This window comes from Macaca fascicularis, chromosome 12 (genome assembly GCF_037993035.2).
Source record: "Macaca fascicularis isolate 582-1 chromosome 12, T2T-MFA8v1.1".
NCBI lineage: Eukaryota > Metazoa > Chordata > Mammalia > Primates > Cercopithecidae > Macaca > Macaca fascicularis.
This window is the reverse complement of record NC_088386.1, coordinates 10287448-10304276: the sequence shown is the minus strand read 5'-3', so window position 1 is coordinate 10304276 and position 16829 is coordinate 10287448. Positions and strand designations below refer to the sequence as shown.

The 16829-nt window shown below is 40.8% G+C and overlaps 1 protein-coding gene across 27 annotated transcripts in view; it reads right to left on the bottom strand.

The window, feature by feature from the left end:
- CLASP1 (cytoplasmic linker associated protein 1) overlaps nucleotides 1-16829 on the bottom strand; it is a 309768-nt gene that overhangs the window by 97290 nt on the left and 195649 nt on the right. For 14 of the 27 annotated variants that reach the window (XR_012421051.1, XM_065525361.1, XM_074008817.1 and 11 more), the window contains exons 15-19: nucleotides 13348-13407; nucleotides 12470-12547; nucleotides 10516-10683; nucleotides 9934-9983; nucleotides 8997-9167 (exon numbers count right to left, since the gene is read on the bottom strand). Coding sequence is in view for 25 of the 27 variants with exons in the window: in XM_065525361.1 (XP_065381433.1) it covers nucleotides 8997-9167; nucleotides 9934-9983; nucleotides 10516-10683; nucleotides 12470-12547; nucleotides 13348-13407 (527 nt within the window). In the remaining 2 variants the exon portion in view is untranslated. Of the gene's footprint in view, nucleotides 1-6608; nucleotides 6633-7118; nucleotides 7167-8996; nucleotides 9168-9933; nucleotides 9984-10515; nucleotides 10684-12469; nucleotides 12548-13347; nucleotides 13408-16829 lie in introns of all 27 variants that reach the window. The other 13 variants (XM_065525356.1, XM_065525363.1, XM_065525357.1 and 10 more) reach the window with 2 other exon arrangements.

Sequence of the window (16829 nt, the reverse complement as noted above, 5' to 3'; positions counted from 1 at the left end):
CATGGGGTCTCACTATATTGGCCAGGCTCAAGCAATCCTCCTGCCTCGGCCTCCAAAATTCCTAAGATTACAGGTGTGAGTCACTGTGCCCGACCAGTTTATTTTAAAAATTTATTATATTTTCATTTCTAGAAGTTCCATTTGTTCTTTTTCAAAATCTGCTTGGTCATTCTTGACAGCCTCTTACTCCCTTTCTAAAATTTCACTTTATTTCTTTAACTGTTAAGACAATGAAATGATTACTCTTCTTGGAAATTTATGGAAATTCTTTAAGATCTAGATTAAAGCTGAATTACTCCAAAGAAGATCTCTGATTTTGTTTGTGTCCTGTGGACAGAAGTAATCTACAGTGAACTTAAAATGATTTATGTATTTGGGTTTTTCAGACTACAAAGGTAATGTAAATTCTGACCAGAATCCTGCATCAAGATTTTGGTTGTGCATTCTCGAGGGAGATTACTTTCCCCCTCTAACCAGTACCAGAGTTAAGATGGGCAAATTTCTCCGTTGCTCTTTTCAGTTTAGTAGAGTTAACTTTTTGTTCACCAATGACGATGCAGGTCTTAAGTGGGCTTGGGCTTTCTGTCCTTTCTGTTCTGCACAATCATCACATCAAATGCCCAAGGAGTTTAGGGTGACGGCCAGCATTAGCCCTGACGCACCAAGGCTCCTGTCACGCTTAGGTTTGAAGCTGTGTGGATTCACTGTTTTTACTCTAGAACAGTAATATATTCTCAATTGGGAGGATTATTCTGGCTACTAAGTTGTATATATCCTTAAAAAATACAAGTTTCTTATTTCTTTTAAACACTTATTTTACATTTTGTAACAGATCCTTAAGTCCTTAAGGGTACATTCTGTTTTTATTCTTTTTCTCTGCTGCCTCTTACTCATAATGGATATAACTCAGCATATGAACTTTTACTTCGCTGATTTCCATCTGCAGGAAACCCGAGGAATTAGATTTGACAGCCGCTTCCGCTACAGAAGTTTAATGTTTGTTCCTGGCAAGCACCCTTGGGGGCTATAAACACAAACTACTTTAGTTCATTAGCTTGGAGTCTTCCAAAGACCACAAGTGAAGTAAATTTAAAACCACAACTTGTGTGAGTAGACAGCTTAGTTACAAATTATGAAAAAAGATTAGGGTTTTTTTTCCCCCCTCTGTCTAAGGCAAAGTCAAGACAGACATCATATCAATTTGAAGATAAAGAGGAGTTTTTGTGTTGTTTTGTTTTTCTCACTTGTCCATCTTGTCATGGATATATAGCCCCTTGTCAATGCTTAATGCCAACTCTCAATCTTCACCTTGGGTCAACTCAAGGTCTTGTGATCTGTGTGTCTAGCTATTCACATCAATAACTGAGCCCTCAGGGACAGCCTTAAAAATCACTTCAAGCTTGTCACTCCAGTCTGTGAACCTCTTGGTTTTGAACATTTCCTTACTTTTTTGGGAACACAGCTATGCAGCTTAAAGGGTCTCTGTTGTGTAAAACTCAGATATATATTTATTTTATAGGAAGAGGTGTCTTTTGTTTCATTTTGTTTTGTTTTCAGTCTGTTGATTTGGTAATATTACTATGAGTACCTGTGTACGTTTTTAAAAGATGATATAAAATGCTCTGTGGTAATTAGGGGAAAAAAGTTTCAATAAATGAAACAAGCAGGCTGGGCGCAGTGGCTCACGCCTGCAATTCCAGCACTTTGGGAGGCCAAGGAGGGAGGGTCACTTGATTCCAGGAGTTCGAGACCAGCCTGGGCAACATGGTGAAATCCTATCTCTACAAAAAAATACAAAAAATTAGCAAGGCATGGTGTTGCACACCTGTAGTCCCAGCAACTTGGAAGGCTGAGGTGGGAGGATCACTTGAGGCTGGGAAGTCGAGGCTGCAGTGAGCCATGATCATGACATTGTACTCTAACTTAGGTGACAGAGTGACACCCTATCTCAAAATACAGATAAATAAATAAAAATAAAGCAACAAACTTCAGTTCTGTATTATGATCTATTAAGTAACAGAGACAAGCAGATAGATGTGAAGGAAGAAAAAAAGTCAGCACAAGTAACAGAAAAAAAAAAAAGAGGTAAAGAACTGTATGGCAAAAAGAATTTTGGAGGGAGGGATGAACAAGATACACAACAATAAACAAACCTAACCAGAGCAAAGCCAGACTCAGAGGAAAACAAAGACTTGTAAGAGGAGCGCAAAGCCTTCGACTTTCTTTTTCTTTTTTTTTTAATCAGTGTTGACCAGGTTGGCCTCGAACGTGTAGCCTCGCCTCCTCGAGTCCCAGGGCAACCCGCCTGAGCCACAGCAGCTCCCAAAGCCTTCAACTTTCATGGAATAAAGAAAGATCACTCATCTCATGACTTTTAAATACTGCTCCTAAGGATTCTTTTTCACTCACATTGCCATTCCTTCTAGAAAAGACTCCAAACCAGGAGAAATTCAGCCTGTGTACCAAGTGTAGTTTGTGGGCCTGGTTTCCCTATTTCCTTGTTAGGCAAATGAAAAACCACTAAATAGCCTCATGTCACCAGGGTTTTTCTGTTCCCTGCGTGTTTCAAATGTTTCAGCAAATTCCCAGATTACAGATTATAAAATTAAAAGGTCTTCAAAGTAAGTCTCCGTTCTCATCACACTGGGACGTGTTGGCATACCTATCTGTTGCACATTTCACTGCTTGGGGGCATAATTAAACCAGCCTTTACTCATACACTGACATCTTTCATAGAACCAAAACCGAGGAACTCGATCATTTCTAAATTCGCTACCTATGACTATTCTCCCCAAAAGAATAATTTCCTGCCAGGCATGGTGGCTTACACCTGTAATCCCAGCACTTTGGGAGGTTGAGGTAGGAGGATGACTTGAGCCCAGGAGTTTAAGACCAGACTAGGCAACATAGGGAGACCCCATCTGTACAAAAGAATTAAAAAATTAGCCAGGCAGGTATGGTGGTGCATGCCTGCAGTCCCAGCTCCCCACCTCTGACGGGCAGGGTAGGGAGCTGAGGCAGGAGGATCACTTGAGCCTGGCAGGTCAAGGGTGCAGTGAACTGTGATAGCACCACTGCACTCCAGAGCCTGGGTGACAGATGAGACCCTGCCTTAAAAAAAAAAAAAATTCCTTCATATTTTAAAAATTTTAAAGAGGCTTAACACCCTTTTACTTCAATATATAGACATGCGTACTTTTCCCATTGTATAAAAAGACCAATTACCTAAAATTTACAGTTCTTGGATAATTTTTTACATTTTATTTCCCTGTAAAACTGTACTAAAATCTAAGTTCTTTTTCCTGAAGACAAGGCTATATGGTTTTTATTGTGTAATCTTAATTAAAAACACCGAAAGTTAAGTTGATACGGCTTTTGACAACATTTTAATAAACATGATTATTCCCCAAAACAAACAATGGTTGTCAGTCCCACAGGCCATTCCAAGCACTGTAACTTTTCATTTAAAGTTACTTATTTGGGGAAAAATATGAATGCTTTTCCTAAGCATAATAGCTTTTTTAAAAAGTATGAGAATGCATTCATTTACCATATGACAATCTAATCATAAACTTCCTCATGTGCAACATAAAAGACATTATGTTTCCCTCATCAAAATCTCCAAAATTACTGAACATAATATACTGAAGACAATAACCTAAAAATAAACTTTCATCCAGAAGTTGAGTTTTTTGTTCTTTACAAAAAGTATTTTTCTAATTAGCCGTGTTAGGATTCCTTGATGTAGACAATGAATAGCTCCTAAGGAACATATATTTTTCTCAATTACTATAGTAATAAAATTGCCAATAAACTCAAATGTACTGCCTAAATTTCTTTCTTTTTTTTGAGACGGAGTCTTGCTCCGTTGCCCAGGCTGGAATGCGGTGGCATGATCTCCACTCACTGCAACTTCTGCCTCCTGAGTTCAAGCAATTCTCCTGTTTCAGCCTTTTGTTTTGTTTTGTTTTGAGACAGAGTCTGGCTCCGTCTCCCAGGCTGGAGTGCAGTGGCATGATCCCGTCTCACTGCAAGGCCCGCCTCCAGGGTTCACGTCATTCTCCTGCCTCAGCCTCCCTAGTAGCTGGGACTACAGGCGCCCACCACCATGCCCAGCTTATTTTTTGTATTTTTAGTAGAGACGGGGTTTCACCGTGTTAGTCAGCATGGTCTCGATCTCCTGACCTTGTGATCCACCCGCCTCGGCCTCCCAAAGTGCTGGGATTACAGGCATGAGCCACTGTGCCTGGCCTGTTTCAGCCTTTTGAGTAGCTGGGACTAGAGGCGCATGCCACCACATCTGGCTAATTTTTGTATTCTTAGTAGAGACCGGGTTTCACCATGTTGGTCAAGCTGGTCTCGAACTCCTGACCTCAGGTGATCCACCTGCTTGGCCTCCCAAACTGCTGGGATTACAGGGGTGAGCCACTGCACCCACCCTGTAAGTTTTTAATTTAGAGCATACAACTGTTTTAAAATCATCTTGTCTCATAAGCTAGATTATGAAATATTTAAGAGACTTATTAATAAATTTTTAAAAGGCCCATAATGGTTCCAAAAATGCAGGTGGAAAACTCATATTGAAAAGGCACCAAGTGACATTTCCTGCAGACTTTACCTAAAAAACCACTGTGGCGTTTCTAAACAGAACAGGCTCTCTCAGTCTCACTGCTGAAACCAACAGAACAATGACAACCTAGAAGTGTTCAGACTCACGGGTCTCTCTAGGCCTTGACTAGCCAGGTGTTGGCACAGCCTGTGCAGCCCCAGTACACAAACACTGACACTCTCTGTGCTTCTCCAGCAAAGGTCTCTATTGTTGGAGTCTGAGCTCTCTAGAAAAGCAATTTCTCCCAGCAGAAGGAAAACCAGAGAGTTAGTCTCCTGTACAATAACTGAGGCGGCAATTCTGACCTTACACAGGACTGTGGAACTGATGGGGAAAAAAAAAAAAAAAAGGTTAAAAACTTCTAGGGCTGGGTGGAACAACAGGCTGATTTCAATTCTGTTACATAGGCATGGAAATCAGGACATTCTGGAAAAACATATAATTTCCCATGTAGTGTCTTTGCTTTCCATTTCATCTACATTATTCTCTTCCACTCTCCTACTCCCCTCCCGGCAAGGCTGAGAAAACACTCAGGACTGTTTCTTTGGGGAGGAGACACATAAAATTACCCATATCAGCTTAAGAAATGAAGAAAATTATCAACCAGCTTTTCAATCACACCAGCCTCTGCCTTCTGCTGTCAGACATGACGTGCTCATCAGCACAGAGGTTTCTTGTCTTTATTTAATTCTGGAAATTTTTTGTTTTACAAACTTGTCCAACCCTAAGAACCACCAATGAGGCTGAGTAGAAATTCAGATTCTCTGGTTCCTTCCAAACTTAATCAGCATCTTCAGGGGGAAGGAGCTAAGAGTATTTATTTTAGTAAGTATCCAAGTAATTCTCACGATGTGATACATTTAAGAAAGACTGATCTTGGGACCATGTTCACCTTAAAAAAAAAAAAAATCCATTCCTCTCTTTCCTTTATGAGTCCTTAGAAAGTAACACATGGATTAAAGGAACTGAGCTGCACACATCAAGCTAAACCCAGCCAACTTTGCCTGCTAGCCCTTTGGGGCGACTAAATAATATACGAAAATGAACTAGCTCTGCCTAATTGTTAAGTAATTATCCTGAAGGTTGGTGGGTCTAAGCCTCTATTTAGGCAGAGACTGTTCCTCTAAATTTCAATTACTTAAAGCATTATCACGCGTTCTATCTAGCAAAGGAATAATATTGTCTTACATGCACTTATCAAAAACCTGCAGAGACTAAAAAAACTATGTCTAAAATTCTAAAGGTAATGCAAAAATAGGAAGAGCTTCTTGAGAATGGCATAAAAAAGAAAATAAAGTGGATTTGGATATGCCTATTTCTTTCAGCATTGTTATATCCTTGGTGTATAATACAAAACACGGCACATGGAAGGCATTTAATACATGGTTGATGAGGGGATGAATGAGAGTAAATAAATGAATGGGGCGTGTGTCCATGAGACAAATAAAAAATAGCATCATGTAAGTCAGTAGTACCTTTAGAGGAGAGAAAAAAATTTTTTTAATTTCTTTAAATTACCTGTTAGAAAACGTTTACCAGCCTTTAGTCTGAATAATTGACATTGAAATTTACTTTCAAAACAGGAAAGGCAAATCCTGAGAGGCCCACAAAAGCACAAAAGGAAAGAAAAGGAAACAAAAGCTAAGGTAGTGCTTCAGGAGTAATAAAACCCAAGACAGGCAGTCCATGAGGACAGCAGCACACAGTGTGACATCGACGCTCCTCCCCAGAGTGTGGACTCAGCATGAAAAACCACGCACAGCATACTTTAGTGCTAAAATTCACAAGAACAAAGACTGAACAGGAAAGGGAAGGAGAACTTAGGTAGAGGTAGGGCAAAAACCCAATGGAGACAGAATGAAAAGAGAGGAGGAGGGACAGCGTGCAACATCTCATGCAGGGACCTTGGTGAGGACAAGTGGGTACTGGGCAACACTCGGTGAGAACAGAGGACCAGAGAAAGTGAGACACACCTCAATCACAGAAACAAACCGCTTACCCTCCGCTTTAGTGGTAGTACCATCTTTAAGCAAATTAAAAAACAAGGGAAGGGATAACAGGGAACAGTTAGTAACATTCAAAAAATTAAAAAGCCAAATGTTATTAGCTACTAAAAAAGCAAAAGTACAATTTAAAACAAAATTAAAAGGGAAACAAGTTCAACAGCAAAGGAGAGTCTGAAGCAAGTAAGTGTGCCTTGTATTGAAATTAGCTTGACATAGCATAATGTTTTTTTTGCCTTTGGAAAATAAAACATAGAAGGGCAACCCAGGGTAGTGCCACAGTTGAAAGAAAGATTGTTTTTTGTTTTAGCCAACTCTAATCCTCTTAAGAGTTCCTTTTTCTTGGAAGAAAGTACCAGCAGAACAGGGCAGAGAGGAGGAACTAGAAGATAAAATACTGAAGAGTTACCCAAAGGGCAGAGCCAAGTAAGAAGCTCAGAGAAGCTTGCTCTAGCAATGCCTATCCCAACTACACGTCCAGCAGCGAAAGCTGTCGAGCATGGTACCTGAGTCCAGGCCTATGTACTCCATGTCTTCCCTCATGTGTCTGGACTCTAGAAGTTTGGAAAAGGATCATCAGCTTTAATGCTACACTTTTGCAAAGATGTCATGTGTCAACCTAAGTAGCAACTGTAACAAATTCTCAGTAGGATTGTGTTATATTTCAATTTTTTGGTGTTTTCGTTTGGGGACAAAATAAGGGAAATTGAGGTAGAATTCTCAGGAAACAGAGAATTTGAATACTCCAGTCTCGTTCTTTGAAGAAGTTAATACTTGACTGAAAACTTACCATCAGTGCTTCTGAAGGGTCAGTTCCATATTATCATACCAAAAGATGTGAGGGCTTTTACTAGCACTGGGGGAAGTCTATACCAGTCATATTCAAACACTCCAAATACAGACAGAAAAACAAAAACACTGAGTATTTTAATGGCTGATTTTTACTCACTTTTTCCAGCAATGAAACAAACACTAATTACAAATACTAAAGGTGGATCTAATATACTAAAGCATAGGTAAGTACTGAAAAACTAAACTAAAATTAACAGAACTAATTCAGCGTAGGAGGGAAGAGTTGTTACTTCTCCTTTCTTTTCTCAATGGTTACATAACATAATGTTGGAATAGTTAAAACCATTTAAAAAAGAGAGTTCTTAATGACATTGTTTCTTCTCAATTGTCATGTGTGTATGAGGTATTTCCATAAAAACAAGACTGACTGAGCAGATGTTCCAGAACACATATCTTTCAAATTAATAATGTTCCTATCACAATCACACTGTCTTCCACCTTACAGGACAATAGTTTATAAAGAATCTTTATATAATTTTGTTTTGCCTCATATATGAGTTAGGTGGCTATTATTACAAGTAATCTGCAGGTATGGAAAATAGACTTACAGATTCCACGGCCTGCTCCAGGTCACAGAGCTAATAAATGGCAGACCCTAAAATCTTCTCTGAATGCTATTTGTTCACTGTACTTCCAACGTTGAAAACGTTTTCTGAACATTAGTTTTAGAACTGACTCCGGAATTTGTTTGAAAGTTACATGAGTAACTCCACCACAATATTTCAGGAAGTTTAAATTTTGTTCATTTCCGTAAAATCTACACTAGAACCAATCCAGCTAAATCCTTAGATTCTGACTTTGGATGAATTGGCTCTTACAAAAACAAAACGAAACAAACAATTAGCCTGACACATAGTACGTGTTAAGCATTTGCTGAAAAATATGAGTAGCTGATTTGTCACTATGTGAGATAGTAAAAATTTTGAAAGTAATTTTTTAAAAACATTTTTGGGCAATCCTCAGAAGGCATGCTCCTCCCAACGTGATACATGGAAGGACAACACTCGTTTGCACAGACAGGATTATGCTGATTCATGAGCTCATCACATTCCTTCAGATTCCTCCTGCCATTCCCCACAACCCAATCCAATGATCCCTGCCAGCTCTGGTTATATTCTCAAATTGAGAAATACCTAACTACACTACCTTTGGTGAATTCCTCACTGAACCTGCTGGCTCTGCTCCCACCAGAGTCAGAGGTGGAAAAAACTTAGCTTTGACAATATGGGAGGTGGCTGGGCTTGCCACGGAGGAGGAGGAAGAGTTGAGCAAAGGATGTGCTCAGTGCCACCCACCCTCCGAGCACGCATGTACTGTGTACTTACTCATCACTAAAACGGATGATGCACCAAAGAAAGGGACACTCAACAAGGGTAGCTGGCTGATCAGCAGCAAGCGCACAAAGCTACTTAAACAGTAGCCCTGCAACAGTGAGACTTGCCTCAATCATGGGTTTTTGTATTTTGCTAAGAGGTAAGAGTCATCTCTCGCAGAGCAGTGCAGGAGGGAAAGGGTGACAGTGGTGTGGTTACCTAAGGATGCGTATGACCCTGGAGGCAAAGCCGCTGCAGAGCTGAAAGGCGTCGTGCCCGCAGATGAGGAGACTTTGGATTTGGCACTGGCTGCTGCATTCACATCAATATCACTTCGAGATCGCTGGAGGGACCCAGTCGTTGACACAGATTTGGTACTAACTGTAGAAGCTTTAGTGATAAAGGAGGAAATATGAATAAGGACTACATAGAATTTTGAAAATACACTGCTAAAGTTTGATGTTGTTTTGCTTTCCTGAAAACAAATACCACGTTTTAACAAATGTTGGAGCATAAAAAACTGACCAACAGTTTTTCCTGGTCCCAGAAGAGAGTTCAGGCAATGCTGAAGGAAACTAAAAGTGACCTCAACTGTAATGTATCAATTACATTTGTTTTCTTGTTATCGAAGACTATAAACCCCAAGGAAACGGACCATGTTTCTGCTTGCTATGAAGAAGTGAGATAAGGAAAAAATGCTCACGTCTATGGAGTCTCCTCATGAAATGACGTAACTGCGCCACGCCCTCTTACCTAGACACCCTCCTCCTTCTGGAACACGCCACTCTCCCACCACCAACCACCACCACACTGCTGCTGCTGCTCAAAATGCCACCAAGATGTCTTCACTGTCTCATCAAAGGATCAGAGACAGGAGGTGCAGTTTGTGGCAGTGTCAACATGCAGGGGAGGTGGGGAGAAAAGGTCACAGAGCTTCATTCCTAAGTCACCCCGTCAATGTTGTCCTCAGCAGTGAGTGGCCCTGACAAAGCGGAGCTCTGCCGGAGAGTCAGAGCAGGGCACAGCAGGCTATGTTCAAGCCTAAGAAGGAACTGAGAGCAGGCTGCCGGCCTCCCGTGCCTGGGCAGCCTCTCGCAGCTGCACGTACAGACCACCAGAGCCGAGCACAGGCCTTCTCCGCGGCTGTCAGTCTCACCTCTAGATGTGGTACTTCCAGTAGGACTTCTTTTGGCAGACAGCGGACGACTAAAAGTAAAGATGTATACTATTTATTACACGTACTTTATCCGAATTAATACAAATACAAACTACAACAGGAAATTATTACGATGAAGAATTATTTCAAACACAGAGAGTGAAATAGTCACTACAGACAGAAATCAAACACAGAGCAGAGATGACAATATATTAATTCATGGAGTTTGAACGCCCTCCATTTCCAAACTTGTCTCCAGGTTCACACTTACATCCTCTGAGAAGACTCTCTGAAGCACTGGTGTATATAGTTCACACTACTCCATAATTCACTTATGTTACTCTAAAACTGTATTCTAGGACTGCCATATAAATTTAACTGAAAAATAGTATGGTAGAGACCAAAGCAACCTATTTCTTACCACTCCGTGGTGGTATCTTACTTTGCACCAGGATCTACCTGAAGTAAGGGGGTGTTGTAACAAGCACACATGTAAAAACATAGCTAGAATTTGTGTTCTCATGCGACAAACTTTGAAACACAAATTCTCACGAGAATGATAAGCAAAGATGAATCCCTTACTTTAGACTCTCTTGAGAGCTGGAAGACGAGCGGTCTGACTGAGGCAGAGACACTATGCTGTCTGAGTTCTTCAGGTGGGACTGCAGGGCTTTCTGGTAGGAGGACTCCAAGGTGTGGTATAAGTGCTCTGCTTCTCTGCTGAAGTGACTGTGGAAACCCCAGTAACATCTAGAGGAAACACACAAAATCCTGTTCTAATCCAAGGATCCACACAGGTCTTTCGCTGAACTCTGGAGTACACGACAGAGGATTTTCAAGGACTGGAAGCCTCAGTTTAGCTGCTAATAGTAGCAGGAGGAGAGGGTGAACAAAGGAGACCTGGTACGAATCCCGGCCTCACAATTTTACTGTCTTTTAGACAATGGGCAAGTCACTTACCCTCTCTCAACGTCAGCCTCATTTATAACATGGGAATTAAAGAGTCTAACTTGCAAAACTGGGGAATCTTAGGGAAGGTGCAGCTAAACATCTAGGACTATACCTAGAACACAGGACAGGCTCATTAAAATGGCAGCTATTATAAATTCAATTACATATCTCTTGATATAAAGTATTTAAAATTGCCTTAGGTAACATGTGCAAAAGAAAAATTTTAAAATGTTCTGAGCTACTTGAAATCGGTATCACATTATGACTAAAGACCAAGAAAAAAATGGGCCGGGGATGGGAAGGGTCCAATACAAGGATAAAAACAGCATAAACAGATCATTAACAAATCCATTCCTAACAGTGTTCAGCAATGACTAATTATGTCACTTATTTTGGTAGAAACCAGCCAAGAAAAAATTGGCACGAACACTTCATAGTTATAATAAGCTCAGAAACAAGTGAAATATAATTTAACTGTGAAGGCAGTCAAAGATCAACAAGTACTAGATCAGGATGCATCACTGCAGCTAAGCAAAACCATAATGATGCAGATTAGATTTTAGCATGTATCAATTAGGAGAGTTGGTCAACTATGAGAGTAAATTCAAAAAAAAAACCACAGATGCAACATTGGCAGCAGTTATCGATGCACTGCCCAAGAGAGAATGTCTTAATATCAAACTTCTGGTATTTACAGTCACAGTAGCAAAAATTATTTCCAAGGCCAGATGCAGAGGCTCACACCTGTAATCCTAGCACTTTGGGAGGCCAAAGCGGGCAGATCATGAGGTCAGGAGATTGAGATCATCCTGGCTAACATGGTGAAACCATGACTCTACTAAAAATACAAAAACTTAGCCAGGCGTGGTGGCGGGCACCTGTAGTCCCAGCTACTGGGGAGGCTGAGGTAGGAGAATGGCGAGAACCCAGGAGGCAGAGCTTGCAGTGAGCCGAGATTGTGTCACTGCACTCCAGCCTGGGTGACAAAGTGAGACTCCATCTCAAAAAAAAAAAAAATTTCCAAGGAGGTAACAAATACAGAGGCCATGCCCACATGATTGGAGGAAACAGTCCTAATGGCAAAAGTACCTCATTTGTGAGACAGAAACAGCAAGTTATCACTGTGATAATCCCAGGCATTAGGTCAATTCAGCTCCCCTTAATATGATTCACACCAAGGAATCACAGATGCTTGCAAAGAAGTGACTGCAGGAAGAGAATTCCCTGTGGCCACGATTTTTCATGGTAAATCATTAAAGCAGCTTTGGATTACAATATGGCTTAATGAATAAATGAATACATTGAGCATGTATACAAGTGCCTTCCAGAGCTATGTGATAATTTGTGATGAATGTAAAAATGAGCATTCTTTTGTCTCCCTCAGTCCTGTTTATTCACAAGGTTGAGTGATGTTATTTAAAAAAGACAGAAATATTCCAAAATGGCCTATTGGGAGTCATGTTTAAAATTCATGGTTAACAAATATGTTCAAGTAACTTAACAAGTTTTTAATAAGGCAATCCATATAATTCATGTGAAATACAGAAGAAGTTAATTTAAAAAGTGGGGTACAATAAAAACTTACTTTCTGGCTTCTATTCTTGCTTCGGAATCAGCATCATGTATTCCCTTCTTTATTGTTTCAGCTAATACTGATATGTGTCTAGATATTTAGAAAAGAAAGCAGTAACAATCATAAATGTATGGTTTAATGCGGATGAAACCAGGTGGGAGAAATAACTTCCAAATAGCAACATGGAGCTGGGAGTCTCTGTGCCAAGGCTGGTCAATTCCCAGGTGGCTGGGCAAAGCAGAGCACTCCTACAATCCTTTAATTTTCAGCCCTGCCCCAACACCCTAGCTCCACTCCAACCCACCCATACCTAAAGACTTTCATAACTCTATTCTCTTGTGGGATTTTTTTTAAAAACAAAAGCTGATTTTTCAAAATTTGCACTTACAGCTCAATCTTTTATGAACCCCAAAAACAAAATCTTGTGTTTTTCATATCAGAACTAGTTTCTAAGGAAATTATGAGATAATGACCTTAATATTGAATAGGCTGTCTACATCAAATACAGAGGGAGAAAAAGAAAACTTTCAAATGAATGAAATTCCTTGAAGGACCTAACAGCTACAACTCGTCTACTAACAGCAACTTTAAACAGTTACCTCATGGGAACTGAAGGGGATGTCAAGCAGCAGGGCCAGAGTCAGTAAGAGTTTCTACTGGCTCTGCAGCTGTCAGAATGCACACGGACATAGTAGTATTTCAACCAATGAAATTCACTAAAAGTGTCTGCGAATATTATGTGACCAACATCAGTAAAACAACAGACGTAGTCATGAAAACAAATGCATATATTCCTCCATTCTTACAGAAAGCCAGCTGGACCACTCACCAAAGCATTCACTCTCAAGATTCAATTCAGAGGGAAAAATGGTTTCAAATCAGATGCTCACCGTTCTAGTGAATGTGTCTGCCATTCTTGTAAAAGCAAATCTAAAAATTCAAAACAGCGCCTAAAAAGTATTAAGAAATACACAACTTATTAATATATATTTTAGTGAAAATGAAACAGCATTTTTCTTAAGTGACCCAATACTGCTTTTTATAATTAGTAAATTTCTTCTGATTTCTGTGATTAGAAAAACAGAACATAAAGAATGAATCAGAACTGACTAAAAACCAAAGCAAATGAAAGTAATGAAGCACCTACTGGTACCACAGGGACACAGGGCCAGGATCCAAGCATTTCTCTCCAATCAGAAGCCTGCACTTCATGGCAACATCACTAAAAGGACTTACCACTGTCATTCGTTTTTACACTATCCTAAGTAATATGTTAATAGAAAATGTACGCATGCACAGAAGATCAAGAAACACGACAGAATCAGGTCTTTGCATTAATTTCAGAAAATGCTTTGCACAAAAAAAGTTAAAAGTACCTTGAAAAACTAAGTGCTCTCTATATTTTCATGCTAAGAAGGCCCTAAGTAGTGCTTACAATGGATTTTCTCCAACTACTGTGCTTTCCTCTGACCAACCTTTCAGCATTCTTCTTTAAGCCTTTTCACTTTTATGATTTTTCTTGGTCTGATTTGTGTACAAAAACAATTTAGATTACATCACCACTTCAGGTTCTACCTCTACAAAATTTTCTTTTTCTGGCTGGGCACAGAGGCTCATGCCTGTAATCCCAGCACTTTGGGAGGCCAAGATAGGCGGATCACTTGAGGTCAGGAGTTCAAGACCAGCCTGGCCAACATGGTGAAACCCCGTCTCTACTAAAAATACAAAAATTAGCCGGACATGGTGGCGGGCACCTGTAATCCCAGCTACTTGGGAGGCTGAGACAGGAGAATCACTTGAACCTGGGAGGCAGAGGTTGCAGTGAGCCGAGATCGTGTCACTGCACTCCAGCCTGGGCGACAGAGCAAAACTCTGTCAAATAAACAAACAAACAAATAAATAAAATTTTCTTTTTCCTAAGTCTAGCATTTCTATTTTTGTATGAATAAATCTTAATAGTCCTAGGAACCCATTCAAGAACACACAAATCAGAAGTAAAATCTTTCTCTAAAGAAATGACCAGTCTTTCTTTCCTACAATCTTCCCAATTCACAACTTATAATCCATACACAATCATTCAATACATCAAGGCTGGGAGCAGCAGCTCATGCCTGTAATCCCAGCACTTTGGGAGGGCAAGACAGGAGGATCACTTGAAGTCAGGCGTTTGAGATCAGCCTAGGCAACAAAGTGAGACATCTCTCTACCAAAAAAAATTTTTTTTTTTTAATTAGTTGGGCCAGGTGCGGTGGCTCACGCTTGTAATCCCAGCACTTTGGGAGGCCGAGACGGGCGGATCATGAGGTCAGGAGATCAAGACCAACCTGGCTGACACAGTGAAACCCCATCTCTACTAAAAATACAAAAAATTAGCCGGGCATAGTGGCGGGCGCCTGTAGTCTCAGCTACTCGGGAGACTGAGGCAGGAGAATGGCGTGAACCTGGGAGGCAGAGCTTGCAGTGAGCCGAGATCGCGCCACTGCACTCCAGCCTGGGTGACAGAGCGAGACTCTGCCTCAAAAAAAAAAAAAAAAATTTAGTTGGGCACGGCGGCATGCGCTAATAAAGTCCTAGCTATTTAGGAAGCTGAGGTGGGTGGATTGCTTGGGCCCAGAAGTTTGAGACTGCAGTGAACTATGATTGCACCACTGCATTCCAGTTTAGGCAACCAAGTCAGACCCTGTTTCAAAAATAAATAAATAAAAATAATTATTTACTAACCCTTTACCGTGTGTCAGATGCTGGAGATCCAATGATAACCAAGACACAGCCCAGAGAACAAAAGAGACAGTCACATTGCTAGACTGTTTGGGGCTCCAGCAGCTCACAGGAGAGCCCTGCAGCTTGGTCCTAGGGCTGGCAGTGGTGGGGCCAGAGGGGTAAGCAAGTCTTTTCAAAGGAAAAGACACCAACTACACACACACCCATTCCTCACCATCACCTTCCCTATTCCTGCCCCAATCTAGACCATGTTTATTCTACTTTCACCTTTTTGCCTGTGGCATTTCCCAGTCTGGGTTTTTCTTGGCTCTTTACTGCACTTATTCCTACTCATCTTTCAAAATGTGGCTCATTTTTAACCCATCTATGAACCTTCTTGGGAAAACATCAGCAAGCTTTAATCACTGCTGTATCTGAACTCCTAATTCCACAATATATATGATAACGTCAGAGTGTGTGTAGTCCATTTGTTACCAATTCTACACAGCCAAGCTAAGTACAGGCTGCATATGTAACAGAAGGTGCACTGCTTTGCTTACACTGCACTCTTAAGCTCCCTCTCCCTTTCTGAGGGCAGAGGGCAGAGGGACTGGGCAAGATGGTCCCTATTACTTCTCTCAGCATTAAGACATACAGTTCTGACTGACACCCACTGGCTAAATACAGAAACAACAGTCTGAGTGTGTGGTTCAGAAATTGGTGAGGGTGGAGGCATTTCTATTGTCACAATGACTGTGGGGTGCTACTCATATTTAGTGTCAAAGGCCAGAAATGCTAAATGTTATGAAGTGAATTTTATCTCCCTGCCCCACCAAATTAATATGTTGAAGTCCTTACTCTCAATGTGACGGTTATTTGGAGATGGAACCTTTGGGAAGTGATGAGGTTTAGATGAGGCATGATAATGGGGCCCTCATTATGAGATTAGTGTCCTTATAAGAAGAGATAACAGGTAGTTTGCTCCCTCCTCCCTCCCACCCTGCTCTCCCTCTCTCCCATGTGAGGACACAGGAGAATACTGGTCTACAGGCCAGGATGAGAGTCCTCACCAGAATCTGACTTTGCTGGCACGCTGATTTTGAACTTCCAGCCTCTAGGCCAGGGGTGTCCAATCTTTTGGCTCCTCTGGGCCACCGTGAAAGAAGAAGAATTGACTTGGGCCACAAATAAAATACACTAACACTAATGATAGCAGATGAGCTTTAAAAAAATCTCATAATGTTTTAAGAAAGTTTACGAATTTGTGTTGGGCACTCAAAGTTGTCCTGGGCTGCATGGTTGGACAACCTTGCTCTAGACTGTGAGAAATAAATCTGTTGTTCATGCCATCCAGTCTGTAGTATTTTGTAATGGCAGCCCAAGATGATGAATCCCCTAAACATCCTGCAACGTTCCACAACAAAGATCTGTGTCATCTTATTGGAGAAATTTTGCCTTACACAAGGAAAAACACATTCTGAATTTCTCTTGGAAACCTAACATTAGCAAAATGAAAACAGCAGCAAGATGAAAATAACAGCCACAGCTGCAACAAATTAAGCTTTCACTAAATGTTTTACCTAATGACTGAATCCTCCAAATCTTATAGAGGAGTACCCTTATACCTAACGAGTCAGACGAGTAAGTGGGAGAGGAATGTTTCAACTGATGC